This window comes from Podarcis pityusensis (assembly GCF_964106645.2).
Source record: "Podarcis pityusensis genome assembly, chromosome: 7".
Classification (NCBI taxonomy): Eukaryota; Metazoa; Chordata; class Lepidosauria; order Squamata; family Lacertidae; genus Podarcis; species Podarcis pityusensis.
The window spans coordinates 53,767,457-53,794,961 of record NC_138031.1 but is presented as its reverse complement, the minus strand read 5'-3'; the positions used below and the strand labels follow the sequence as shown (position 1 = coordinate 53,794,961).

Here is a 27,505-nt window from a genome sequence, read left to right as displayed (position 1 = left end):
GGGGTTCTTTGTGATATGAAGGGAGAATATAAGCTGCAATGGGATTCCTGGGCTGCCTTACACAAACAGTTCTGGCTGGCTGAGGGAAGGGCAGAGCTTGCTAGCATTACAGTAGAGAGCCACTGAGGTTCTTCAACAACTCCTTGTCCCAGGTGTGACCAGAGACTGGAGATTTGGAAGGTTGCCTGGATAACTGTTCTGGGGGAGGGCAAGGGGCTTCTGGGAAGAAGAAACAGGAAGAAAAGAGTAGATCCATTTTGGTGAGGGTGAAGGAAAGACTTCCTGCACTGCTGTGGATCATACTGTAAGATCTGGACCCTTTCGTGCAGATGGAATGTGTGAATAGGCGAATAAACCCTATTTCTTAAAGCATGACAGCCTCCGCCGTGTCTTCTATTCTCAAAAGGGACACAGACCCTGTGTGGGCGCCTGAGATCCCATGCACTCTTGCCACAGCTTGGCAGAGAGAGGGACAGGCACCGGGCTTTTGTAAGATTATTGTACTCTTGCATATGTAGTAGGATCATCCCATATAAACTGTTTTTGTGCAGATCACACACAAACAGAACTAAGTCCATAATAAAAACACTTCAAACAGGATAGATTTCAGTTCTCACTTGGTGACATACAGATTGTTTATCTTTACCCTTTACCCAAGTTTGTGTCGTATGACCAGGGAGTTTCATGTCACATCTATCTATCTATCTATCTATCTATCTATCTATCTATCTATCTATCTCTGTCTATCTATCTATCATCTATCTAGTCTTTCCTGTTTTGGCCTGCAGGGGCAAGTTGGGTATTTTGCATAAGAGAGCAAGCAATTGTGATAATTTTGTTGGTCCGCTGTAATTGAGTTTTGGGGGAAATGATTCCTCGAATAAACAAAGAAATAAAGCACAAGCTGTACTTTTTGTAGCAGCCATTTAGCTGCAGTCTCAGTTTATGTGTAGATCTTTTGTTTCTGGTTCTGGGAATAGCATATGGGCAATTCCTCTTACCCTTAGAGGTCAGATTCCATTATATGTGAGTGCCACATTACAAATTAACAAACAATGCCACTTGTGAGCGTTCACTACTCTTCTTTGTTAGTCATGCAGTGCATTTGCAGTGATGCTATTTCAGTTCTCTGGGATGATTGTTGTTTTGGCATGAACAATGGGAATGAGAGTCCGCAGCAGTTACTATAACATGTAAACAAAACTAAACAATTTACCAAGATTGTTACATAGTGAAACTGTGGATTGCAGGGCTGGCCCACCCTTGAGGCAAGGTGAGGAAACTGCCTCAGATGGCAGGTTTCACTGGGGCAGCAAATCCCAATGTCAGTGTTTCTTCCCTCTTGTTCCTGATGTACGTAGGTCTTTCCTCACTCCTTCCCTGGCAGGGAGTGGGAAGTGCCATTTTGAGATCTATCTTAGGTACAAAAATGCCTTGGGCTGGCCCTGGTGTGTTTTATCAAATGCTGTGTAAGCAGAATTCCACTCATGCAACAGGACTTTCCCATCTTCTCTCACCTCACACCCAAAAAAATCTGCCCCAGAGGATCCCTCCACTCTCTGGAGTGTTCATGGGGCACTGCAAAGGAGAGGAGGGGTGAATTTCATTGCATAAGCAATGAAAGTGTGAGTGGAGCTGCAGTGTTGTATACAACCCACTATTTATTTGTCATGCTATGTCATGTTAAGACACTGAAACCAAGCTTTGAAGGTACAAGTCCTCACATTGTTTGAAGGTTCACAAATACAGTAAGACCATGTCCCCGGGACATAACCCCCTTGTAAGCTGTGGGTTCACTGTATGCCAATTTATTTATTTATTGCAAGAGTTTGTCGACACTTAACAAAGAGCCGCACCCACAGCACTCCACAGTGTAGCCAATAAGACTCCACAGGATGTGGAATCCTCATGAATAATTGCAGGAGGTAGATGCTTGTGTGTTTCTTCATCTGTGAGGTTTTGTTAATTTGGGCTGCTCCATGTGCAGCACTCAGTTTCCCCATTCCCAAAGGTAATCCAAACGGTCAGCCTAATATACTAAGATGCACATATCCCCAGCCATGAATAGCTTTGAGTCAATCCAGCACATCTAATTAAGTCTAGAAGCTAACTGGTAGCTGCTGCCACAAACTCTAGACAATTAATTCAGAAAGTGATTCTTAGTTGAGGGATAAACTGGAGGAGGGTGGAATCTCAAGAAAATATTAAGAGCAAGCAAGATAAGAAGTCTGTTTAAATCCCATTGAAGTTGATAATATTTAATGCAGCCTGTGTGCAGAACTGCATCCAAAGTGTCTTAAGCCACTTTTTAACTAGGCCTAGAGCTGTATAGCATGTCAATATTGAACTAAGCCACATACTGCAGACCACAAATGGTTAAAGTGGCAGATACTATTATATTACCATCATAAGCCTCTGCATCTTGACTTACCTTGTCTTTTATAGCAGTAATTTTGGCAGTCAACTATAATTTGCAGATTATAAAACAACAATAAAAACCAGCTCGTCTGTGATAATTAGGGAAAGGAATTGCAGGACTCGTGCTGTCTTATGGCTCCAGCATTCTCTGTTGGATCTGGCTTCCAACCATGGGTCTGGTTGAATCATCATCTGACTGGCAGCTGACAAACAGAGCATTGCTTTAAGAACATGTGATTACAGTGCTCCTAATAAAATAGCCATTACTCACAAAGAAGTACAAAGGGGCTGTGACGGTTTCTGTTCTATCTTCTAGTACAAATGTCCATTGCAGCTTCTGTTTTCACTACAGGGCAGTAAATTCATGTCAACAAATACTCAGCCCCTACTATCTAAAATCTGCACTACATTAATATGTTAGTATTTCCACTCTCTTTGCATGGATGTGGTGTACGTTCCCATATTCAACTGCTATAATAGTTTTGAAAGTAAAGACTGAAACCCTAGTTGGCACAGGAAAAGGGAACGACTTTCTATTACAGTAACAATGAACTGATTTCATCATAACATCACTACTATTCCTTTGTATTCTTTTATCCAGAAACTGAACTGTGTTTTCTAAAACTTTTATTTAATTGTCCACAATCCAGACAGTGGCCCAGTTCATAACGCTAAGCCAACCCATGGTTTAGTACAAATGAGCAAATGTGTGGACCCCTGGACAGATTGTAGCTGTTTTGTTTCTCCAGACACTGCTGCTGTCACACTGTCGTGAGCTAAGCCATGATTTGACTCGGCATTATGTCTAAATCTGGGGGTTGTGGTTTATCTGCCCCAGGCAAACCAAAAGTGGTGGTGAGCCACAGAACAAACTTGGCTACAGCTCGGTGCTTGTCTGGAACAAGGTAAACCACAAGCCTGGAATCGGAGGCAACACTAAGTCAAACCATGGCTTAGCTCACAGCAGCAAGACTGGAGAAGGACCAAAATGGCCAGAGTCTTCTCTCCAGGAACCTGAGTGTTTGTTCATTTGAGGTAAGCAGTGGTTTGACTTACTGCTACATGCAAACCAGGTCAGCCCAGATATTTTAATTTTTACACCCTTTGCACACCATGCACACTTTTGAAATCCACTTTGTATTCAAAAGTAGTTTGCCATGCAGCATAAAGAGAATGCTACTGTTCAATAAATATACCAAAAACCATATTGACCATACAGAAATAAACATTTCTTTGGACCCTGGCTATTATTTATAGAAAACAAGGACTCAAGGGAGAGATGATTGTTCAAGATTGCAAATACAGTGCTTTTTTTCTGAAAAAATATTTTTAGGGGTACTCTCATTTTCCTACTCATATTGAAATGCTGCCCCTCAATGAGGCCAAACGCAGATTCACAAAATGTTTAGGGGTATGTGTTCCCCTGTGCCCCCCCGAAAAAAGCACTGCATTAATTGCACAATTCTAGGCATGTCTACTCTAATAGCATGTCACTGAGTACAGTAGGTCCTAACTCCAAGGTAAGTTGGTGTAGGCTTGCAGCCTCACTCTGAAAGGGCATAGCACACAACAAGCTCATCAAAATGAAGATAGTCAGAAACAAGGGAAAAGAAGTGAAGAAGCATACCCGTGCAAGGGGGGGGGGGGAGAGAGAGAAATGAGAGGAACAATTACCTTTATTACAATTTGATCCCTATTATAATGTTATGGGATAGTTTGGATATTCTTTTCTCTTGCTTTATTTAATGGTGCTTCTTAGTTCCTTGTAAAAGGAAATGTCTGCTCCTGAACAACTTTCTCAAACAGTCTATTAGGGCCTTTTCATACATAAGGCTAAAGAAGCCTACTTTAACAGTGGCTGGAATGCAAGTTGAAACCTACATTGGTCAGAATCCTCACTGTCATTACAAATGCCTCTCTTCTACTATTTATCCTGTATAATAATGAAAGACATAAAAACTATTTACACATCTTCTGTGGAAATACCGACGGTGCTGTTTAGAAGAAAGCTGGCCCAGAATCTGAGGTCACCAAATACAATAAACTTAAAAAATAAATAAATCTTCAAATCATAGAAATGTAAAGTTGGAAGGGATCCTGAGGGTCATTTAGTACAACACCCTGCAATGCAGGAATCTCAGCTAAAGCATCCAGGCAAGATGGCAATCCAACCTTTGCTTAAAAACCTCCCAGGAGAGTCCACCACCTGTCGTGGCAGTCTGTTCCACTGTCAAACAGCTCTTACTGTCAGAAAGTTCCTCCTGGTGTTCAGTTGGAAACTCCTTTCTTGTAACTTGAATCCATTTGTTTGGGTCCTAGCCTCCAGAGCAGGAGAAAACAAGCTTGCTCCAACCTCTATGTGACAGCATTTTAGATACGTCTATCATATCTCCTCTGTCTTCTCTTTTCCAGGCTAAGCATACCCAGCTCCTTAAACCATTTGTTAGAAGGCTTGGTTTCCACACCCTTTATTGTCTTAGTAGCCCTCCTCTGCACATATTCCACCTTGTCAGTATCCTTCTTAAATTTTGGTGTCCAGAACTGGACAAGTGGTCTGACCAAGGCAGAATAGAGCGGGTCTATTACTTCCCTGCTTTTGTTGATGCAGCCTAGAATAGCATTTGCTTCTTTCATTGCTGCTGCATCACACTGTTGACTCATGTAAAGCTTGTGGTCTATAAAGAGCCCTAGAATTTAGAATTTATGTCAGGCTTACTGATCAGTAGTTCTCTCTCTCTCTCTCTCTCTCTCTCTCTCTCTCTCTCTCTCCCCACTCCCTTATGAAGATTGGGACATTTGCCCAGCTCCAGTCTGCTGGGACCTCACCTGTTCGTCAAGTATTCTCAAAGATTATAGACAGAGGCTCTCATGTTACACCTGCAAGCTCCTTTAGTACCCTTGATTGCAGCTTGTCAGGCCCTGGAAATATAAATTCATTTAAGGTAGCTAGGTGTTTCCTTACCATCACTTTTCCTATCTTGAGCTGCAGTTCCCTCCTTGCATATTTTATTCTGTTGTCATCAGGTAGGGCACTGCTTTCCTTTTGGGTGAAGACAGAGGCAAAGTAGGTGTTGAACAATTTCACTTTCTCTCTGTCACCCAAAAGCATTTCTCAATCTTCTCCACGCAAGGGACTTACTACTTGTTCTTCCTTCTTCTAACATAGCCAAATAAACCTTTTTTATTATTATTCAAAACAGCACAGACGTCTTGGACATTGGGGTAACAATCGTACAGAAGATCATTACAACAGTCTTAGCATTTGCTAACTTGTTTCTGGCCACGTGATATCATACCAGACCACAATGTTGTTCCAGTTCAGTAACCTCTTTCCTATGAATCTGGAACAGCTGCTTCCAGCAAGAACCAGATGTTTCAATCTGCAGTGTTTTCTATCTCTCTGTGTGGTGGGGTAGTGTTTCTGTTTGTTACTATGTTACATATTTTTGTGTTTTTTTATATTGTAAACTGCACTATTATCCTTGGATTGAGGACGGTATGAAAAATTAATTAAATAAATAATAACAGTGATGAATATATTGTCTATTAATTGCTGCTTCCTGTAACTTTTCCATTCCCTGCGAGAAGTGGCTTTTCCACAGGCCAGCAGATTGTGGTTGTATATTTGTCTGTAACTTGAAGCTTTGGGCTGTAAAACAGAACAGAATCGTAGAGTTGGGAGGGACCCTGAGGATCATCTAGTCCAACCCCCTGCAATGCAGGAATATGCAGCTGCAACCTTTGTGTTAACAGCACCATTCTCTAACCAACTAAGCTATCCAGCTGCACATGGAATATCTGGTTCAATGACATGACTACATGCAGTCAGTCAGCTTTTTAAGCAAGCCACACACACCAAACGGACCAGAGAGAGTTGAGTTACCCCAGACAGCTGACTATACAGTATAGCGCAGGGCAAAATGGTAGCAAGTAGACAGCAGTGTAAAATGCAGAGCCATTTGCGGAGGTTGCATGTGCAATCTAAACACACAGCACAGTCCTAACTGTGCCTACTCAGAAGTGAATTCATAGGAGGTAGCATTATGAGGCTACATTTTAATATTTTAATGTTTCAGTATTTTAATGTATTTTAATTTTGTTTTTAAGTTGTAATCATTCAACTTGTTTTTATTATTGCTTGTAAGCCGCCCTGAGTCCGGCCTTGGCTGGGGAGGGCGGGGTATAAATAAAAAATTATTATTATTATTATTATTATATTTATCAATTTGCAATGGCGTGGAAGGTTCGCAGGCTGTGAAGGACTTGCTCACAAATTTATTGACAGCTGCACAGATTATGATAGCTAGGAAGTGGAAGGGGGCAAGCAGAATATAAAACGGAAGAATGGTATAAAAAGGTGTGGAATAAAGCTATTAATGATAAATTAACATGTGCCATTAAGGTAAGACGGGGAATACGCAAGAGAAATGATTTTAAGCAGATATGGAAGGTGTTTGTAGAATTTGCACTGTTAGAACGGAAAGGGGTCAAACCATCACAAGAGGTGTTGAAATTTTGGGAGGTTGGATAGTTACAATGGAATGGTCTCGATCGTGGGGTGCACAGCACATTCTTATTTATTTATTATTATTGGTTTGTCAGATTGACTGATTAAAAAGTGAATTCACAACTCCCAAGTAAGCGGAGTTAGGAGCGTGGCCTTAGTAAGAGCAGTGAATCGACTCTTTCCTTTTAATATGTCTACACTTCGTGACTTTTGCGCCGAAGTCCCACTGGACTCAGCAGGACTGGCGTCTAAATAAACACACATGGAGTCGCGCTTTCAGGGGACGGGAAGGCAGCAGCAGCCTCTGGAAGCTAAGCGCAGCTTCCTCTCCGCCCCGGAGCTACGCGCGGGAGAAGAGGCGGGACTCGGACACAGCCGCCGCTCAAGCAACGGCGGCGGGCGAGCAAACGAGCGAGCAGACTGAGCGGCTTGTTTCCCAGGCAACGGCAAACCCTCACCATCCGGAAGCCTCGGCTCAAGGCTCGCGAGAACGCAAACCTGGCCGACGAAAGAAATCTCCACTTCCGCCACCCCCGCACGCCGTTGAGGGAACGGGAGACGGAGAACGGACTACAGCTCCCAGGGGCTCCTTTCGGGCAACCGTTCTCGCCGCTTGCTCTCGCGAGATGGCCCGCCGACGCTCCGTTCCCCAACCCCGCCTCTCGCAAGTTCGCGCTCGCTTGCGGCGCGGTGGTTGAATGTGGGGCCGCCCAGGGAAGGCGATGGCAGCGCGTTCCGCCGCCGCCGCGTCGTCTCCTCCGACGGAGCTGTCCTTGTCGCCCTTCGTCCGGAAGCTCCGTAAGTGGTGGAAGCCCCCTTCCCTTTCTGGCTAGCGGAGACAAGCGCCCTGGAGCCGCCGCAGCCGCTGCTTCCAGGGGCGCCGGGATAAGCGGCAGAAGGAAACTTTCCTCCAGAGCGCAGCTGCTGTTTTCCGTGCTCAATGCGCGCAGGGCTTGCAGTCCGAGTCTGCCTTCCTGCGCGCGCTCCTTAGAGAGTGAATCTGTCTCTCTCTCTATATACATACATACATACATACATACACACACACACACACACACACACGGAATTCACTCTCTAAGGAGCGAATATTAGAATTGTAGAGTTGGAAGGAATCCCGAGGGTCGTCTAGTCCAGCCCCTTGCAGTGCAGGAATCTCAACTAAAGCATCCCTGGCAGGTGGCCATCCAAACTCTGCTTTAAAACCTCCCAAGGAAGAAGAGTCCACAACCCCTTGTGGGGAGGCTGTTCCACTTTCTGGTGACTTGAATCCGTTGCTTCTGGTCCTGCCCTGCGGAGCAGGAGAAAACAAGCTTGCTCCAAACTTCGTGTGACAGCCTTTTAGATACTTGAAGATAGCTATCGCATCTCCACTTTTCCAAGCTAAACATACCCAGTTCCTTCAAGCGACCCTTGATCCTCTCGCTTGTCCTCCTCTGCACACGTTCCAGCTGTTCAATATCCTCCTTAAATTGTAGTGCCCAGAACTGGACACAGTTCTCCAGTGGGGTCGAAACCCTCTCCAAAGTTGTTGAGCCCCCTTGCAGTGCCTAGCTATGCTATGCAGTTCTCCCTGTGTGTGGTCTGTCCAAAGTAGAATACAGTGGTACTACTTGATTGGGATACTATACATCTGCTGATGTAGCTTATAATAGCATTAGGGGTTTTTTTTTGCTGCTGCATCACGCTGCTAGCTCATGTGAAGCTTGTGGTCTACCAAGACCCTTAGATCCTTTTCACATGTGCTGCTGGCAAGCCAGGTGTCCCTCATCTTTATATTTGTGCAGCTGGTTATTCCTGCCTAAGTGCAGAGCCTGACATTTGTCCCTATTGAAAATCCTTTTGTTAGTTTTGGCCCAGTTCTCCAATCTGTTAAGGTCTTCTTGAATCCCAATTCTGTTTTCTGTGGCTACCCCTCCCAGTTTGGTGTCATCTGTAAATGTGATGAGCGTATTTTCTGTGCTGTTCATTTAAATGAATGCTCACTAGCTTTCTCTTCTTGCCTCATCCCCATGCGATGACTTGAGTTAAATCAAATTGTGTACAGGAGTTTGCACAGTGTGATGCAGTAAGCAAAAGATCATTACATAACTGTGCTTATTGAGTTGTGTTTGAAAACAAACCTAACAACAGCAACAACAATTTTATTATTTTTATCCCATCCCAGCGACTCTGATTAGGGAATACCCAGCTCGATCCTGCTTCTCGTTAGGCATTTTTACCATTGAAGTAAATAGGGCACTGTGGGAAGTGTGTTTAGTTTTATAATCAAAGTCTTCACGAGGGTCATAGTGTGAGGGCGATCTGGCTGCGACATCTATCACCCCATTGATCACCAGGGTTGATAGTGTGGGGAGTGCCAGGAGGGCTGGGGCAAACCAGGCACCGCCAGTGTGGCCTGATGCTCCTCTCTGCCCACCAGTGGCTGCATTGGCCAGCTGGGCTCCTCTCTGCATGGCTGTGCAGGTGGTTCAGCATGCCCTGCTTTGCTTTGGTGGAGGTGGGGTCACTTCAGCAGAGAGGGCTAGGCTGATGCCCGCCACCCAGAGTGCGCCGACCCCAGTGGCCTACAACTGACACTATGCTGCTGGTCTTCACCTATAGTTTTACCATCTAAAAGTTTTCTGAATTAGATCCATGATGCTTATATATTCCAGTTTGATGCAGAGTTAGGCATATGTAAACCTATTGGTTTTATTTTTTTGTTTTGTTAAAAGATTAGTTTCTGAGTGGCAGCTTTTAAGGTCAAATCAAGTTGCTGTTGCTCATGAAGAAAGATAAAAAATGGTTTATGGGGTGGGGGTGGGTGGGAAGGGGGAAACAGTATGTGAGTGACAGAGGTATGGAAATGAAGAGCAGATATGTATGTCTTGTGGTCCGGAGTAGAGGATCAACTGAAATTTTTCGTGTAGTACCATTACCAAATGCTTTTGCCTCTCTTGATTTATTTGTTTAAAGGTTTAAAGTCTTAGAATCATAGAATTGTAGAGTTGGAAGTAATCCCAAGGGTCTTGCCCCATGCACTGCAGGAACCACAACTAAAGAATCCCTGACAAATGACCATCTAACCTCTGCTTTAAAACCTCCCATGAAGGAGAGGAGAGTCCACCACCTTCTTAACACGTATTGGGAGTAAAGACTTGGGAAGCTGGTTTCTGAACTGAACTTACTGGGAATAACCAGTGCATCTGATTTAAAGTATTAACTGAACTTCTGAAACTTCTTCCATTTTCATTTCATTTTTATGAACAGGTCATCAACTGGCTGAAATTAGAGAACGTGCTCTTAGAAATATTTTGTGTAAATTGGATCACAACTTGGTTACATATGATGACTTGGCTCAAGAAAAACTCCTGTTTCTCAGTCTTCTGGAGTGGTTCAACTTTCCTGTAGTACCAATGAAAGAAGAGGTTCTGAATTTAGTGATCAACCTGGTGAAGGTACAGTTATCTGTTTTGTTATATGTTCTTGAAAACGGCAAACCATCTACAGTCCATATCCATGCTGAAAAGTACTTACATGTTACCCCACTTAATGTAATGCTGCTTTGGCATTAAAAGAACATTGGAAAGCAAAATGATATGCCATGATGTATTTCTTTTGAAAGGTGACTTGAATGAGATGCTCAGTACATGGTTATCTTCTAAATACAGCTCCTTCTGAGATCCTCTGCTATGCATATGAAGCTAAATGATTTTTGCACACCACCCCAATCTCTGAGCAATGCAAGATTCCAGGGGTTCAAGGCCCTTACCCAGTGTTTGTGTTTCCTTTGGAATGAGGAACAGCAGAGACTGTGGTGTCTTTATGATATATGATTTATTTACACATATATACACTCCAAGAGGTTCTTGCTTCTCCCATAGCTATAGCCTTGGATTCCAACAGAAATCAAGCATGGCTCTGTCTTTCAGCTGCCCAGCCTACACACTTGCTTCTACCTTCTAGCTCACATACACAACTCAACTCTCAACTCTGGCCTTTGTCTTTCTACCTACCAGCGATTTAAGGGTGTGGCCCCCACCCATTTGCTCTCTAACATGGAACCATTTGCTTTGTTAGCTTAACAACCCGTACCTAGGCCATCACCTCACCAGCAAGCTAGCCTGGCCATTCCAGAATTTTGAATCCATCCTAGGTCCAGGAGTTAGAAGCATATGAAACTAATTATCTTTTGTATGCTGCCTTGGATGGGCTTTTTCCTGCAAGCAACATTTGAATAAATAAAAGCTTGGAGAATTTGCCATTTCGTTTTTTTAACTTCGTATCATCTTTCTAATTTTAGCACCCGTCTGCTGTGGAACAATTGGTTGGGATTGGGGCAGTGGAGTTTTTCACTCAGCTTCGTCCAAATGTGGATCCAAACCTACAGGCTGTGATTGATGGGATTTTGGATGGGCTATTTGTGTTGCCTTCAGAAATCTCTGCTGATTATCAGGAAGTGTCTTATCAAATGCCCTTGCCAGCAGTGACTAATATAGGTAAGTTACACCTTTATACACAGCATTTTTATTTTTATTTTGCAAAGTGTGGGCCTTGTATTGAAAATATCAAGTTATTTAGCCCAGATGCTAAACCTTTGTTAATGGTATCTGTGTTTGTGACTTCAGTGATTTTCAGAGAGAGAATTGGCGATTTGAAAGTATAAATCTTCAAAAATGAAAATACTGGAAGGAAACAGATCTACTTTTAAAAAGGAAAAATGACTGTATATGATTCATAGAGTTAAAAAAAATGAAGCTATTTAATATAGTTAATGCTGCTACTTACTATGGTTTTATATTTTTAAGTATTGTCAGAAGAAGCTAATGCTGGATACTTTGATCAAGGGGGAAATAATTTGCAAGAGATGGGAATACCACCAAAACAGCTATCTGGTAGGTAACTTTATAAAAATGAAGTAAACATGTGTTGGACAGTTTTCTAGATTTGTTAGTGTGGTTGAACACCATTGAGAAGGAATGAAGTTTCAACCTTGTTTAAAGATTCTTCCTTTTTTGTTTTACTGGTGTTTTTTAAATAGATAAACCCACCTGTATTGTGGTTATGGTGGTGGAAGCCTTGGACACCAGTTAGATGAGCTGATATATCATGGAATGTTCATGAACATTCAGAGCAAATGGGGGAACAAAGTTTTCAGTTAGGTGAAGGAAGGGGAAAATATGTATTTATTTTTTGAGACTTTTAATGTTTTTTCCAGCAGGCTCCCAGAGCACCTTATAGAGCCATTAAAAAAAAAAGTTCTGTCCTTGGCTTCCCATCTAAAAGACAAAACACACAAGAAAAGTAGATTGGAAGAGAAAATAAGGAAGTTTGGGTGCAAGGATTTCTCCTGTCCCTACTAATAGCATAGCTGTTGCCAGTTGACAATTGATAAAAGGAAGGAACCTGATTCCTTGGCAAATTGTCAGTCTGGCTATGATTAAAACCTCACATGGTGAGGAAAGATAGGCCTAGCCTTGCCTATGCGGCAGGATGAAGATAGGGAAAAGATCCTTAATGTAGGGGAGCTTAAGGGAGAGGATCCCAGAGCCAATGTAAGTGAAAGAAAGGTACAGACTAGGCAGTGGCAGGGGCGTAGAAAGGGGAGTGTGGGGGGTGCGGTCTGACCCAGGTGTCTTCCCTGAGGGGGTGACAAAATGGCACACCGCGGGGTGGGGGCACTTACTGCGGGGCCTGGCCTGCAGCGCGCCCGAACCACACGTCTCGTTCGGGAGTGATGCAGTGGCTCTGGGCCCTGCGCTGCCCAAAACGGCAGAGTGCAGCTTGCGCCTGCCAGGCGGACTCCGTGGGCAGCTCGCCACGCCGCCCCCATGGGCGGATCTCTGCGCTGCCCCCGTGGGCAGCTTGCCCCATCCCTGCTACTTCAGGTGCCAGCGCAGCTAGCTATGCCCCTGGGCAACGGATTGAGAATCAGGTGTATAAGAAAAGGTAGATGGCATGGGGCGGGGGGAGTCAGAAAAACTAACACCCGAGAAAGAGTTAATCCAGGAGGAGGGGATCTTCAACTATTGAACTTGTTAACAACTTAGAAGTAAGTTTTATACCAGTGTTGGAATTTTATGCAATCAAAAGGAAGTGCTTGGATACCAGCCCTAATTGGCAGGTGGAACGAACAGCTACAGTCTTCTTCTTTTTCAAAAATATAACCTTGGATCAAAATGGTTTGTCAAAAATGTACCAGTTTGTCTTTTCTGATAGGCTTCTGTTAATAATCTTTTAGATTGCATCCCTAGCTTCCCCCCCTCTAGTTTACATTTAGAAAATGGCTCTAGGGCAAAGCAAAACAAACAAAACTCTAGCTCATATTTCTTACCATTTAAGCCTTTGAAAATTAGTGTTGGGCATTGTAGGTTTCAAACAATGAAAAAGGTATATTGGGATGGGGAAACGAGATAAGAGTCATCCGCTATAGGAGTGCTTATCAGTTTCTACAATGGAAACACTGAATGATACCTGTTTGCTCTGTGTTTCAGTATATGGCACACAGTAAAAATAGCCTTTCTTCCATCCTCAGTGAAACACGGCGTGAAATCCTTGAAATTTTCTACATTTCCATGGTTATCCCTGACCACAACAGATAGACATGTTCTTTCATCAAGTGAAAGGTATGTGAAATTAATTGTAGCTTTGTTGTGTTCTGTGAAAGGGAATAAAAGTTGCTACGTTTCTTCTTTAAAGTGCAAGTTCTATAAGAACTGCGGCAGTTTTCTTTCGTTCTGGAGCAATGCACAGAATTATTAATGAAAGCGCTACCTGTTTGCCTCGTCTCCTCCCTGCCCACCCACCCAGCGTGTATGTGTGTTGTTTTAAAAAATAAGTTTCCTTGAGCCTTGGTGATAGGGTGGAATATAATCAAATCAGATAAAAAATTATGCCACTGATGGAGTATAAAGAGTTGATTACTATAGCTTTGCAAAGCAAGTTCGCAGTAAAAGTTCAAATGTACTTTACAGCTCACTGAGAAGCAAAAATCACAGTTTAATTTGGAATACCTGTGAGCTTCTACAAGATGTCATCATGCAAGACTTTCCTGCTGAGATATTTCTTCAGAGACCAAAGATTGTTCAGGTTAGAAATGCTTTTAACTAAAATATTTCATTTAGAAGTGTTAGCGATTTTTGGTTTGCTTGCTTGCATATATGTTTAGGCCTAAGTTCTAATAATGGGTGACTTTCGTTTACCTCAGAGTCTTCTGTCGCTAACAACACTGGCTTTCGGAAGAGATGGACAACACCGTTTAGCCTTACAAGCTGTCTTATGTCTGCAGCAATTGTGTACCTTTTTAAGAAACAGACTGAACTTCCATAGAGATCCAAGTTTTGTCTCAAGTGAAACTGGTTTGTATCTTTCTCCCCCCCCCCGCCCTCTCTCTTTCATTTCATTGATGAATTGCTTCCCATAAAGTTTCCTGAAACAACTGAATAATAAACAAATCAACAATAAAAACACATATTAAAAGAATGCCAACTTCAGCACAGTTCAGCACAGATTCAGACTGGACTAAAAATCCCTACTTGGTCAGAAAAGGATAGGCAACAAAAAGATATAGCTAAATCAGGATAAATTGACTCTTGATTAGACATTGGCCAGATACTTTGTTTCTCTCTCCCCCTCTATCCATTAAATAATTTATAGTTATAGTAAAAATTGTATATATAATTGCTTTCTTGTTTGTTTGTTTGCATTTTTAACCCCATACTTCCTCCAAATGTATCATACGGATACATCTCATAAAGCAGCTAAGTTACCATTAGATGCCACTCAGGTTTCTTCTACCACAATGTTGCACACTTCTTTTGTGTGTGTGTTATTGTTTTCATGTTTTTATCTTCCAAGTATTGAGAGACATAGTGCAATACATTTCTGACTTATATCATTGTAACAATAAATCAGATGTGGTCGTGGTGAGAAAACATGGCAATAAACAAGTTGAGATAGATGATGATTCCATTATCTTACGCTGTCCCAAACAATATATGTAGATGAATGTTTACTGGTATCCAACTATACCAACCTATAACATGCTTCATTTATCTGTTTGCTGGAGACTGCTATTCAGTCCACATTGCTAATAGCAGGTGGGGTGAACATAAGGAAGAGAAAACACAGGTGGTCAGGATTTAGACTTGCCTTGCATATTTTATTATTATTTATTAAATTTATATTCCTCCCTTCATCTGAGGATCACAGGGTGGTTACAGTATAAAAATACAAAAATACAAAACGTAATAACAAACAAAACCATAACCCCTCTCCGATATTATTTATGCTTCCTGCAGCTAGGAAGCCTGTTCCTCCTTAGATATTTTTCATATTTACCTGAGTTTTGCTTGAAACAACAGTGTGTTTTCTGGGAATCAAAGTATTTACTGACAGGAAGTTGGTAAGAGATTCAGACTCCCAAGAGATAGTGTATCCAACTGTTGATACACAGTTGCACTGGCACAAAGATGCAACAGAGAATAGAGAGTTGTTGAGGCAAATAGTGCAAAGATAATTAGTTTGGTTCTGCTTGCCTCACATAGGATGTTAATATAGCTGTTGATGTGTAAATTGGCAGATCCACAGCTCAAGCTATCGCATGATTGTGCCTCCTGTCTCTGCCTTACAAGTTTTTAGGTTCACTAAGTAAGCTTGAATATAGAAGGAATGCATCTGAAGACAAATATTTGATCAAAGTTCACAGCATAATTCATTAAAGCAAGTCTTTTTACAAGTTTTTAAAAAAAACATTTCCATTGCTTAAAAAAATATATAGTGGAAGGAAACCTACCAAAATAAGAATTATTCTAGATAAATTTTTAGTAGCAAAAATAGCAGTCTTTCCAGTGTTGGTCTGAAGTGCATTCTGAATGTTGACCTAAATCCTGGCTTATATTCAATTGTATTCTGCTGGATAGAAAACATTGTAAATTTCTTGAAGTGTTGTCCATCTTATTTGTTACGTGCTTGCTGCACACAAAAGCCTGATTGTCATTAATGTCATATAAGGTACCATTTCCCAGAATTCCTCAGTGTCTTATGGCCATGATGCTAGAAGATCCGTTCATTCTCAGAATGCATCCCCTGGAAGTAGTAGTCCTCGACCTTCTGTGATAGGACGTACAGGTCAGCGTCCCAGAGGTGATGGTCAAGACTGGGATGCAGTATCTTCAAGGTTGGCCAGTAACATTTTTGTTGTATACCATATACTTGTTATCCTATTTCATTCGGTAGCCTCTGTTTGTTTGTTTGTTTCAAATTAAAGATTGGAGCTTCTGTACTTTAAATGTGTGTTACTAGCCTCATGCGTTATAGAACCAAGCTTGAAACTTTAAATTCTATTATTCCTGTCTAGAAATCTTTACAAATGTTGGACTGCACTGTAAGCACTGACCATGACTTCCTGTATGGGACAGCAGTGCATAGGCAAAGGGGTGCAGATATAGAGCCATCTTCTTAGAACTGATTGAGAAAACCACGTTAAGATCCCCATACATGCAGGGTTAACGCAATAATAGGTTGAGGGTCATGCATGCTGAATGAACCACGTAATTCAGTGCATTTCTTTTTGCTTACTGCTATTGTGAATGAATGAATGCCAACTGGCATGGGCTTCCCAAAGCAGATGGAGTCTTGTAACTGATAGCTGCTAATTCACCTGGAGGGTGCTCAGTGCTTCTGTGTGAAGCAGGTCGTCATCAAGAACGAAAATAACTGCAGAGCTAATAAGCAGGTAGAAGAAAACGTGTCTCTTTTCAGAGACTTGATGACTGGCTCGTTAATCACTACCTTTAGTCGAGAAGCAACGCATCTCTTAATGTCCCAAATTACCTTGGCAGACAGTATGCAAAATGTAGTATTTGGAATTGCGGTGTTTCTTTTTAAATATGAAGAATAAATGTTCACTGTACTCCTGTTCCAAAAAAGTAATACTTACCAGACTCTGTAAATCAGCAAAGAGATGCAGTGCCATCTTGTTAGCTTACTATTAAAAATAGCCTTGTGGTTGTACCTTCGGCTTCTTGTATTCAACCTCTTCTATCTGAAGGCTGCAGTATTGTGATAGCTTGGCCTAGTTTTCTGCTAATTTCCACCCAATTTATGCAGTGATTATAGAAGCAACTTTGGCAAGGTTTTTCACCAAAAGTGAGAGGAGCTGAGTAAAAGGAACACTCTGCCTATGTCGTGCATCACAGTGGTGCATTGAGAAGACTACACCACTGGTATGTTGGGTTTGAGGTGTGGATTGAGAAGGTAGAAGAAAGTGCCACCAGACATCCACAAGTGGTCCTCCAGTTACAGCATTTGGCATGCAACATTTCCTATGCAGTTTGCTTTTTGCTACTTGCAAATAGTAGGATAATTTGTATTATGTATCAATAAGGTTGTTTGTTTGCTTTTTGCAGTGGAAGCAGTTCTCATGCTAATGCGAATTCAAGAGTTCACTCACCTTTGGATATGGGCCATACTGACCTGCCAGAACTGGAGAATGAGGATACTTTAGAGTTACAGTTCCAACAGCTTAGCCTTCCTCAGTTCTGTGTAGCCGTTTTGGAATATGCTGTGCCTCTTCTAAGAACGGGTAATTCTTTTTTAAAAAGGAATTCTGGGCTTATAATAGGCCAGGTATTCTATAGCTGAAGCTTCTATTCATTCAAAATGTTGATATATATATATATATATATATATATATATATATATATGCACATATAATTTTTATGCATGAAACGAGGATACTCGGCAGAAGGCTTTTGAACATATTTACCTGCTGTGAATCTCTGTGCATTCTGTGGGCTCTTGCTAGGAATCTGAGCAACTTAAATTTTATTAATGTGTCCAGCAGCCATCATGAAAGCAAACTTCTTTTGAAATCAATTTCTGTGTTTGCTTCCGACCTCACCTCTGCTTTACACTCATTTTATAGCTTTGAGCAACTCCATCTAGTTGAGTGATCTTTCCACTATAACCAAATAAATGCCAGACAAGAGCGAGTGCCTTCACCAAGGTCACTAAGTGAGTTTGCTAAGCAAGTAGCAGGAAAAGTTTTCAGCAGGGAACAAAAGGTCGAAACAGGAGGTGCCTGCTGTATCTCTATTGGCAGAGTATTCCATAAGACTGGGTCGATGACACTAAATGGTGTATTTCGGGCTGGTGTCAAATGACCTTTCCCAACTTGGGGGACAACCAACATCTGGTGGATGGTCACAATGATCAAGCTGGGATATAAGGGTTTAGGTGGTGCTTAAGGTACCTTAGACCTAAGTTGTTCAGGGCTTTGTAGATTAATATAAGTACCGTGAACCTGGCTCAGTAGATGGGCAACCAAGTGCAGATGTTTTAACAATGATATAGCATGGACTACAAGTGCCAGAAGGCTGAGGAGTGCTACTCTCTCAGTCCAGTGCTGAACATAGCCCTAAAGCTCAGAAGATAATATGGTGCTTCTGATGCCCATTGCACTGAGTTGTTCCAGGAGGACACCATGGTCAATAGTATCAAAACCTGTGGAGAGAGCAAGCAGAAGTAACAGGGTGACGCTCTCCTGTCTCTTGCGTTATATAGGCTATCCATCAGGGTTTTCATGGCTAATTCAGTTCTGAAACCGAGTCTTAACCCAGATTGTAGTGGATCTCAATAACCAAATTAATTAATAGAAATTCCTTACTGTAATAGCCTTCTCTGATACCTTACCTTTACCTGTGTAAATTCTCAGGTAGTAAGAAAGTGACCATGCATGTTCTGGAGTGTCTGGCTGAGGACCTGCTGCTTATTTCTGATGCCGTGTCTGAAGATGTTTGGGAAGACAACAGTCTCTTTGGGCTGGAACTTGTGAGTATCTCTGATATCTGTGTCTTGGATTTGTGAGTCTCCCTTTGTAGAAATGGCTTAGAAACCTCCATTTCCTTTATATCGGTTTCTAGTCCATTTTATGTCTAGAATTTAGAATGGGCCGCATATGCATATGTTTTTAAGAAGCTATAACCCCCCCTCCCATTTTGGCTAGTAATATAATAATTTGACAAATCCTTAGAAGTCCAAAATAGCTGAACATTCTTAAAGCAGAAATTCATCAATTAATCTGTGTAAGAATGCTCTGCTTGAATCAAACATATAAACCTCTTTTTGAGAAGCATATAACATAGGGGCTTGCCGGACTTTTATGGAAAGAAGGAATTTTCACAGCGGGGGTGCCACCCCTGAGGGAGCCCTGCTATAGCAGGTCTTACTTTTCCAGAAAAAGTTATGTGGAGGCAGCAGTGACACAAAATTTCAGAACATTTTGAAACCATGCAAGAAAAAATGGAAATTTTGTGGAAAACTGAAGGCAGCAGAAACATATTTTTTTGGGGGGAGGGCGGAGAAGTCCTGGGGGGAGAGTAGACACAGGATTCCTCCCATCCCCCCCCCATGAGGTACCACATCCCTTTGTGCAACAGACTTCTCCAATAAATTGTAACAATTGAGGAGACTAAAATAACTTTATACCATATTTCTAAAGAGCTATAGGGAACCATCTTACAGCATGAGGACAAGCTGAAAAAGTCTTTAAAAAGATGAGAGCACATGTGTGAAATTCACTGGATGTCGTTTATCTTGTTCTAAGAGTATCTCCTGTAATGACTGAGTACATCCCTGTCATATACTTTTCATAAATATTGAACTTGATGAACTTCCTTTTAATTTGCAGAAGGAAAAACTGCTTGGAGTCCTAGATACCCTGGGTGAAACCATGTCCTACCACAAAAATAATGCAAGTTCAGAGCAGCCTGAGCTTGTGATCATCCACCACAGAATGGCGTATGTTAGTGTTTCACTTTTCACCATTCGACTACTGCATTCACTTATCCCTGTGGAAAAGGTGAGACTCTTCCCTACTTGAAAGACTACTTATAAAAAAAAAGCTTACTTGGGTAGAAAGTACTTTTCAAGATTTATATGGTCCTTCAGATTAAATAAAGATCTATTACAAATACACACTACATATTATGAAAATCAGTAAAATCAGTGCGGAATGTGGTATAGTTATTCTTTTGAGTGATATGCACTATAACTTCACTTGGGGCAAAAAATGAAAGCATCTAATTTAAACTTTAATTCTTGCTTTATTCCCTAATGACAAGTGTCCAGTCTGCTACAGTCAGTAACAGACATCTGACAATTTGTATGTGTGTGTGTTTGCCTGTATTTGAAAAAAGTGGAAAATGTGCTCCATAAATATTTCCTTGTAGACAAGATTAATTTTAAAAGGTTAAAATGCATTCCTGGAAGCAGGTGGTTTAAGTTTGTTCATATCAATAGGTAAAATTTCATTAGCGATAACCAAATAATATGTTCTCCCTAGTTCCTGAAAGCATTTAGGCCAATAATTAGCTGATACTATTGTTTTATGTGTGGTTTTTTTTGACATGGTATCAGCAGGTGCTTAGTGATTTTATTCAGTACAGAGAGGTGACTGAAGAGTTCAGTTTTTTTGGGGGGGGTGGGAATCCTTATTACATTGGTTAACTATCAAAAGACTGTGCTGTTCATGCAGATTATGCATTCATGAAGCTGGGATAAAACATTAGCACCCCGCTGCGTCTTAAAGTATTTGGTGTTGGAGCATTATAAAGGAACAGTAAATCTTAAAATGTGGATTAGGTGTGCTGTCTGCCATCTGGTGGTTAAAGAAAATAACGTAGCTCAGCCTACATCCCAGTTAATCCAGATGTGCTTTAGGGTTGATGCACACAGTATGTATCCTGCACAGAGATCATTTTTATGTACTTAAAATATCATGTGAAGCAGGCCTTAGTTCTATTTACACCCATCCTGAATGGGGCAGGCCTTCTCTTTTAATTTTGTTGCTTCTTGATAATGGTAAGGCAATAAATGCATAGCTGTAGCTGCAAAAGCACAGCAAAGATGCTGGCTGAACATTGTGTGGATCCAGCTGCTGTAAATTCAGGTGCTGTATGTCCCACCCTAAACAGCTATTCGCTGGTTCAGAGGCTTTAGCTGTCATAGCCATTAAAGTGGTACCTCAAATTACAAACGCCTCACATTACAAACGCTTCAGGTTACAAACTCCGCTAACCTGGAAGAGTCACCTCGAGTTGAGAACTTTGCCCGAGGATGAGAACGCAGCAAAAGTCCCCATTAGCGAAAGCACGCCTCTAGTGAAGAACAGTTTCAGGTTAAAAACGGACCTTCGGAATGAATTAAGTTCATAACTAGAGGTACCACTGTACTTTCTAAAATAGGTAACTTGTGGGTGGAGTAGATAGCCAATGTGGTGCCCTCAGATCTGGTGGACTGTGATTACTGTTGATCCTCAGGGATCATGGGAGCTGTAGTCTAAAACATCTGGAAGGCAATGCTACAACATGTATACCGGGGGTTCTGCAATAATTCTTTTTGAAGTAAGAAAGGTCTTGTTCGGAACTAGTGTGTGTTCACTCTCCCCTTTTTAGAGGGGAAGTTCAGTACTTAGGATACCATCACTTAACAGTTCCTGCTACACCAGAATGTGTGGAATCTGATATCTTCAGATTAATGACCTAAAGAGAAGTAATAAAGGAGGTGGAGTAATGCATGCTAGGTCCAGAATTTGAAAAACCTTAAATTCTTCTTAGAAGCTCACTGATAGTGCCATGTGTTATATTGGTGAACTTCTGTCATTAAGAGATGGGCTGCCAAATTTTGTGCAGTTTCTGTATGGTTTTAGGGGTTCCCTGTGCAGTGCATTTTGAACTCAAAATACACAGCCTTATCTAACTCGGAGATTGCAACTGTAACCTCATATAGGATTTTGCCTTGGCCAGTTGATCACTTTTAGGCATTGTTGTTTAGCTCAAATTCTATAGGTTTCACCTCATGACCACACACATCGCTTTGAATAAAAACATTAGCTTAGCACACCTGCGGATAAATGTTCTTTTTTTTTTTGAGGGAATTGTTTGTGTTAAAAATTATTTACAAATGGTCAATAAATAACATAATAAGAATAATACCTAATTTTTGTACTTATTTGCAAATAGACTCTTAGTCTGTTCTGTCCTCCCTTTCTTAAGGCTGACAGTGTTTTACCAGAGAGTTTACTAGCGGCTTTATTTGACCTTTCCGTGGACATGCCTTTCTCCTTGGAATATCCAAGTATTCATGACTCTGTAATAGCTTATTTGGAACAAATGAATTCAGAAAACTACAGCATCTATAAACAAGCTGCAGAGGCTGCCTATTCTGTTGAGTGTACCTGTAACTTTATGGCGGAAGTCCACAAGGAGGTAGGAAACATTGAATTCAGTGATCCAAGTGGGGAATTTTATTCCAGTTGATTTTCATATATGTTGTGGTGGTGTCCTTTTAAATAGCTTTTGTATATATATATATATTTAAAAATTGTTTTGATATATGCAAATGTTTTGGCTGTTCTTATATATGCAGTTGCTCTGTGTGTTTTTATTGTATTGTAAATCACCTCAGGATGCGTCATGGGAAGCGACCCATAAATGAAATGAAATAATAATAATAATAACAATAATAATAATAATAATTTGTTCTTGACAATTTATATACCACTTAATTATAATGCTCTCATAAGCAATGTATGAGTAACTCGGTGCAATCCACCCCTCCTCACTCCAGTCAAAACTATAAAATCAGAACGTAGGTTTTAAAAGTCTCAGTAGCCACCAGCAGGGAGAGAGCCTGTCTTACCTCAGCTGGAAGGGAGTTACATAAAATTGGGCCCACGGTACTGAATGCCAAGCTCCTGCTGGGATACAAGCCATGCATCCGAACCATGGGGAACCACAAATAGTGACTTTCCCTAAGACCTCAGTGATTTGGCAGTGTAAACTGTGTAATGGGGTGACAGCCTTTGTTGAAGAATTATTTCATCAGTGTTCCAGAATAAGGGCAAGAGGGTGAAGGTCTACGTTTTACCATTCTGAGTTCTTTTTATCCTTGGGTAGCGAGGAGTGTGAGAAAGTGTCCTTTTGGGGGGGAGAGGACAGCTTGGCCTGACTAGTGCATGGGTAAAAATGTCATCAAGTTGTTTTAATCTTATATATGCTTGTTACATCTCAAGAGCTAGCCCTGTTCACAGTAGGGTTAGTTTCTAAGATGTAACAAGATAATGACAATAATGGCTATGTCAGTTTGTTGTGTTTTACAGATTATATTATTTACTTGTTGCCATCGCTATCCAAAGCACTTCCTTGTCTCTACTGTTCCCTCTGTGTGGAAAAATAATCACGTTGCTATTCATGAGCAACCTTAGAAGTTCTCTTAGCTGTGTTGACATAAATGATCTTCCTGTAGTGCCACACACCCTGCCATAGAATGAGTTGCACTAATATTATTGGAGGTATTTTGAGAGAACCATCTATTGCCCCGTGGTATTTCAATAGTACACCCCTCTTGGATTGTACGACTTAGTGAAACCACGCTGCAACGTGGGCAGGCTTAGGCATGCTTGATCTATCCTTGGTCCTACTTGCCAATAAAATTCAGTCTTGTGTTATTTAAGTGTGTTACATGGTGGTATTAATGGGTCTGCTGTAGACTAGTTCTGGGTATACGTGTTGCATTTTTGACAGCTACTATTCCTAGTTGCATCCATTGTAATTAGCAAATGATTACTTGTTTGAAAGATAATGCTTGTTCATTAACCCTTAAGTGAGCTGTTTCAGTATTTTTATAAAAAAATTAAATTCTGTGATTCATATGTACTCTTTCGTAGGGAGAAAATAATCTTCTTGATCTACTGGAGATGGTAGAACAGGCTCTAAAAAGTCTCCCATATCATCAGCACTTCCCTCTACTTCAGGAATTCCTCAGCATTTGCTCAGACATGTAAGCATATGGCAACTTAACTTGCAAGAAAGCCCCATGTCATAATGCTGGAGACAAGAGTACAAGGCTATTTTTAAAAGTATGGGGCTATACTTAAATTGTTACGCTGTCTGTCTGTCTGTCTGTCATAAATTTAGCCAGTAGTAAGTGCTGGCTTACAACACAATCCTATACACTCCTATCTGGAAGTAAGATTGCAATCCTGTCCTCTTAGTTAAGTGTGTATAGGATTGCAGTCCTGTCTTACATAGTGCCATAGATACACAGGATGATTTGCAGAGCAGTACATATGAAGAAGGAGGCTCCTGCTCAAGGATCCCGCCGTCCCTGTAGTCCGCCTAAGAATGTTGGTTAAAGGGTACCCTTTAAATTGTACAAAGCAGTAGCAGCCTGTATGGTAGGGCAGAGTTGCAGAGCTGTGCTCCCAACACCGTACCACTGTCCTCATATTCACACAGGAAAGTGCACTGTAGCATATGTTTCTTCAGAAATCAGTCACATCCTCACCATGCATTTAAAGTAATGGCTTCACCCAAGGAATCCTGAAAGCTCTACTTTTGTTATGGGTTGTTGAGGTGGAAAGTTACTAGGATGCCCCTCACAGCATTACAGTTCCCAGAGCCCTTAGAAATGACAGTTCTTAGGATTCTTTGGGAGACGCCAGGGCCGTTAAAGCAACATAACTGCTTTAAAAGTATGGTGTGGAGGTGGCCAAAGTCGACAGCCTGACAATTAACCACACAGCTACAAAAGATGAGGAAGTAACTGAATTAGTTGTAAGCTCATGAGTGCCTTGGCTAGGGGGAATCTGCACCCCAAGGCTTAACGAATTGGCTGCCCATGTCTCAGAGCAATTAATTTCTCTTCGTATTGAATTATTTCTGTTTGTAGCTGGAAGTCTGCCCAAGCTAGCCCGTTGCTGCAGGCAGAGAGTCAGAAGGTTCTCCTCCATCTGTTGTCCCATCCTCTGCCGAATATACGAACTGAAGCCTATCGCTACTGCCTCAAAACTGTTAAGGTTAGCATTTAAAATGGCTTGCAATTTACTTCCAAGCTAAAGAAAGATTTCTTTTTCTTCCCTACCATTTAGTAATCTCATAGGAACAGTCCATTTCAAAAGCTGCCTTAGTCGTGTTGGGCTGAAAACCCAGCGTTTTGCTGTATGATGTTAAGCTTGCTTGGCATGAATTATGCCTGAGCACGTTCAGATTTTTCTGAGTTTCCCAGAGGAGAGGGATGTGTCTACATGGTTTCTTTGTCTCTATTCCCTGTCCACCTGCTAAATCATACTTTATTATAGTTCTTCTCATTTGGTGTATATAAAAAGCTGCTCGCTTAAGGCAGATAAACAGAGCCAACAGCCCAGCCCTTAGCATCCATTTTAGTTAATGGTGTCATTATTATGTTGCTGGAAATAGCTTGACTGTTTGTGCATGGCTTCAATATTGTCAAGACAATACTTAGCTGTCTTTTATGTAATCTTTCTAGGAATGTTTAGGAATTCATAATGCCACTAAACCTGTTTCTTCAGTCAGCTATGGAATACATTTTCTGCTTCATCCCAAAGTTCTCTATGAAATCTGTAGTTTTGGCCTTCAAGATTCCCATCATGAGGTACTACATTTTGTTCATCTTATCCTCTGTGAGTTAATAAGTATGTTGAGAGGTATTGCATACACCAAAGGACTTTCTAAACGTCCAAAGTTTTTTCTTTCATTCAGTGGAATTTACCTCAAAATGTTTCAACTGAGTCATAAGAATGGTGGGGAATTTGAAGAAGACCTTGTATTTTTTTTTAATGTGACTAAGTTTCGTCATCATAACAAAATTCTCCTCTTCTCCCATTCAAGGGACTTGGATTCTGGGAAATGGGGCCTTGCCAAGTGGCCCTTTTCTTCATAGTGTTAACTGTCCCTGCTGTTTTTCAGTGAAGCTAATATGAAGTTTCACTGAAGCTAGTATGTAACCATGCTTTCTGAACTTTTGAAGACTCCTTATCTGGAGCTTATGATTTATGTTGCATGTCAAAAACAACACACAACTGCTTCTAGCAGCACTATGTTGTTTCAGGCATAGGAAATATTCTATTATGGCAGCTACTGTATATAGAGAATAAGGTGGTGTGTTGATAGTAAAAGGAACAGTTGTGACAAGTTTGCAAGGCATTACTAGAATAAAATCTCTCATATCTTTGTTTTAGTGTATTTGCTAGTGTCTGTAAAGGTGTTCAGAGCACTGTCAGGTCATAGATAATTTTCAAAGGGTGGTATTAAAGTACGTTTTACTTTGAGTAGACCCGTTAAAATAAATGAACATTAGTTACATTCATTAATTTCAATAGGTTAACTCTTGAGTAAAACTGACTTGAATACCACCCAGTATTTTCAACCTGAAAATGTGGACAAGATGCAGTCCATCCTATGTGGAAGTGGTCTAGGCACTCAGGTAGACTGGTATGGGAAAGTACATTTGTTGTCATGCATCTGGGACCCAGCTATGTTATTCTATATATTGAGTTGTGGGAGGAGACACAGTCATTGTCTACCATCATACGGTTGGGTTTCTGAGCCTTCAGGGAATGGTTCCATACCTTTTCAAGCTCGTTCTTCATTTTGAATGTGAGAAACGTTCAGATCAGAGATTTCTTACCATAGATTCGGTACCAGGTTTGTTGACATGTACTCAAAGGATAGAATAAAGTTCAGGTATTGTGCTGAGATTTATCCCCCCATTGCAGTCAGTCTGCTCTGTGGGAAGTAAGCAAAGCCAACCACCAGTTGTAAAACATGCCCTAAACCTTAAGGCACGGAAGCTCTTTTTGCCATTTTTGGGTGGATGCCTTGCTACAAGGCAGCTGAGTCTTGCACTCTACTTGAAGACTATTTGATAACAGTAGGCTCATGATAGTATTTCACCACAGTTGGATTTAAAACAAAGCACAAAACTATTTGATGTTAAAGCTTCCAAGGCACAGCCTAATTTCCCTTTATGGTACCAACAAATTGGTTTGACCACTCTTTATTCTGCTACCTTGCCTTCTCTCATTAAAACAGGTGTGCTCAGCCGCCACTTTTATGCTGATGTATCTTCTTCAGGGCCGATTGATGATGGCAGCAGTGACCTGGAACAAGTTTATTGAGGCCCTCTATCCTGTTGTTCCAATTCTTCAGGTAATTTCGACTTCTCGGAGCACAGTTTATCTTGAACTAAGCTTAATTGCTTTGCCAATAGGAGCAGCAATGACATTACACAATAGGGAAAGATGGATATTTATAAACATGGCGGCCAGGCAAATAAGGAATGGAGGAGCAATCAATATACTTGTTTATTGGATATTCTGAGTGAATGCTGGAGAACAATGTAGCATTAGGCTTATTTCGAAATGGGAAAGCTTAATTTCAAATGGATTATCCAGCATTTTTCTGAATAGTTCTTCAGAACCTTATTCTTCCTAACCATCTTAAATCCTCATTGATCCTGACTTGGGGGACAAGTTATAGATTTCCTTGTATATCTTGAAGTTTCTTGGTAGCTCAATTTGCTGTAGAATCATCGCTCCTCCTATCTCATGAGATTAATCCCAGCCATTTTATGACCATGAGAATAGTAGTGCTGATCCGAAACACCAGAGGTCACGTTTAAGAAACGTGAGCATACATGTTCACTCATTCATGAAATACAAATTGGGGTGAAAGGTTTACCACACAGCTTTGGTGTGTAGTGAAACTACCAGAACAGTTTGGAACGTGTGTGTTTGTG

At 41.2% G+C, this 27,505-nt stretch overlaps 1 protein-coding gene and 1 long non-coding RNA gene across 4 annotated transcripts in view; one reads left to right on the top strand and one right to left on the bottom strand.

Annotated features, from left to right (window-relative positions):
* LOC308481711 overlaps positions 1 to 27,505 on the bottom strand; it is a 490,911-nt gene that overhangs the window by 7,706 nt on the left and 455,700 nt on the right. The gene's annotated exons all lie outside the window — the stretch shown is intronic.
* Positions 7,609 to 27,505, top strand: part of RTTN (rotatin) — an 89,523-nt gene continuing 69,626 nt past the window's right edge. For 2 of the 3 annotated variants that reach the window (XM_081014087.1, XM_081014086.1), the window contains exons 1-16: positions 7,609 to 7,723; positions 10,175 to 10,362; positions 11,208 to 11,403; positions 11,713 to 11,799; positions 13,440 to 13,530; positions 13,879 to 13,993; positions 14,112 to 14,262; positions 15,917 to 16,082; positions 17,314 to 17,489; positions 18,621 to 18,736; positions 19,596 to 19,766; positions 21,961 to 22,173; positions 23,634 to 23,746; positions 24,638 to 24,764; positions 25,235 to 25,360; positions 26,800 to 26,916. In XM_081014087.1, the coding sequence (XP_080870213.1) occupies positions 7,624 to 7,723; positions 10,175 to 10,362; positions 11,208 to 11,403; positions 11,713 to 11,799; positions 13,440 to 13,530; positions 13,879 to 13,993; positions 14,112 to 14,262; positions 15,917 to 16,082; positions 17,314 to 17,489; positions 18,621 to 18,736; positions 19,596 to 19,766; positions 21,961 to 22,173; positions 23,634 to 23,746; positions 24,638 to 24,764; positions 25,235 to 25,360; positions 26,800 to 26,916 (2,253 nt within the window). In that variant the 5' untranslated portion in view covers positions 7,609 to 7,623. The remainder of the gene's footprint in view (positions 7,724 to 10,174; positions 10,363 to 11,207; positions 11,404 to 11,712; positions 11,800 to 13,439; positions 13,531 to 13,878; positions 13,994 to 14,111; positions 14,263 to 15,916; positions 16,083 to 17,313; positions 17,490 to 18,620; positions 18,737 to 19,595; positions 19,767 to 21,960; positions 22,174 to 23,633; positions 23,747 to 24,637; positions 24,765 to 25,234; positions 25,361 to 26,799; positions 26,917 to 27,505) is intronic. The other variant, XM_081014088.1, reaches the window with a different exon arrangement.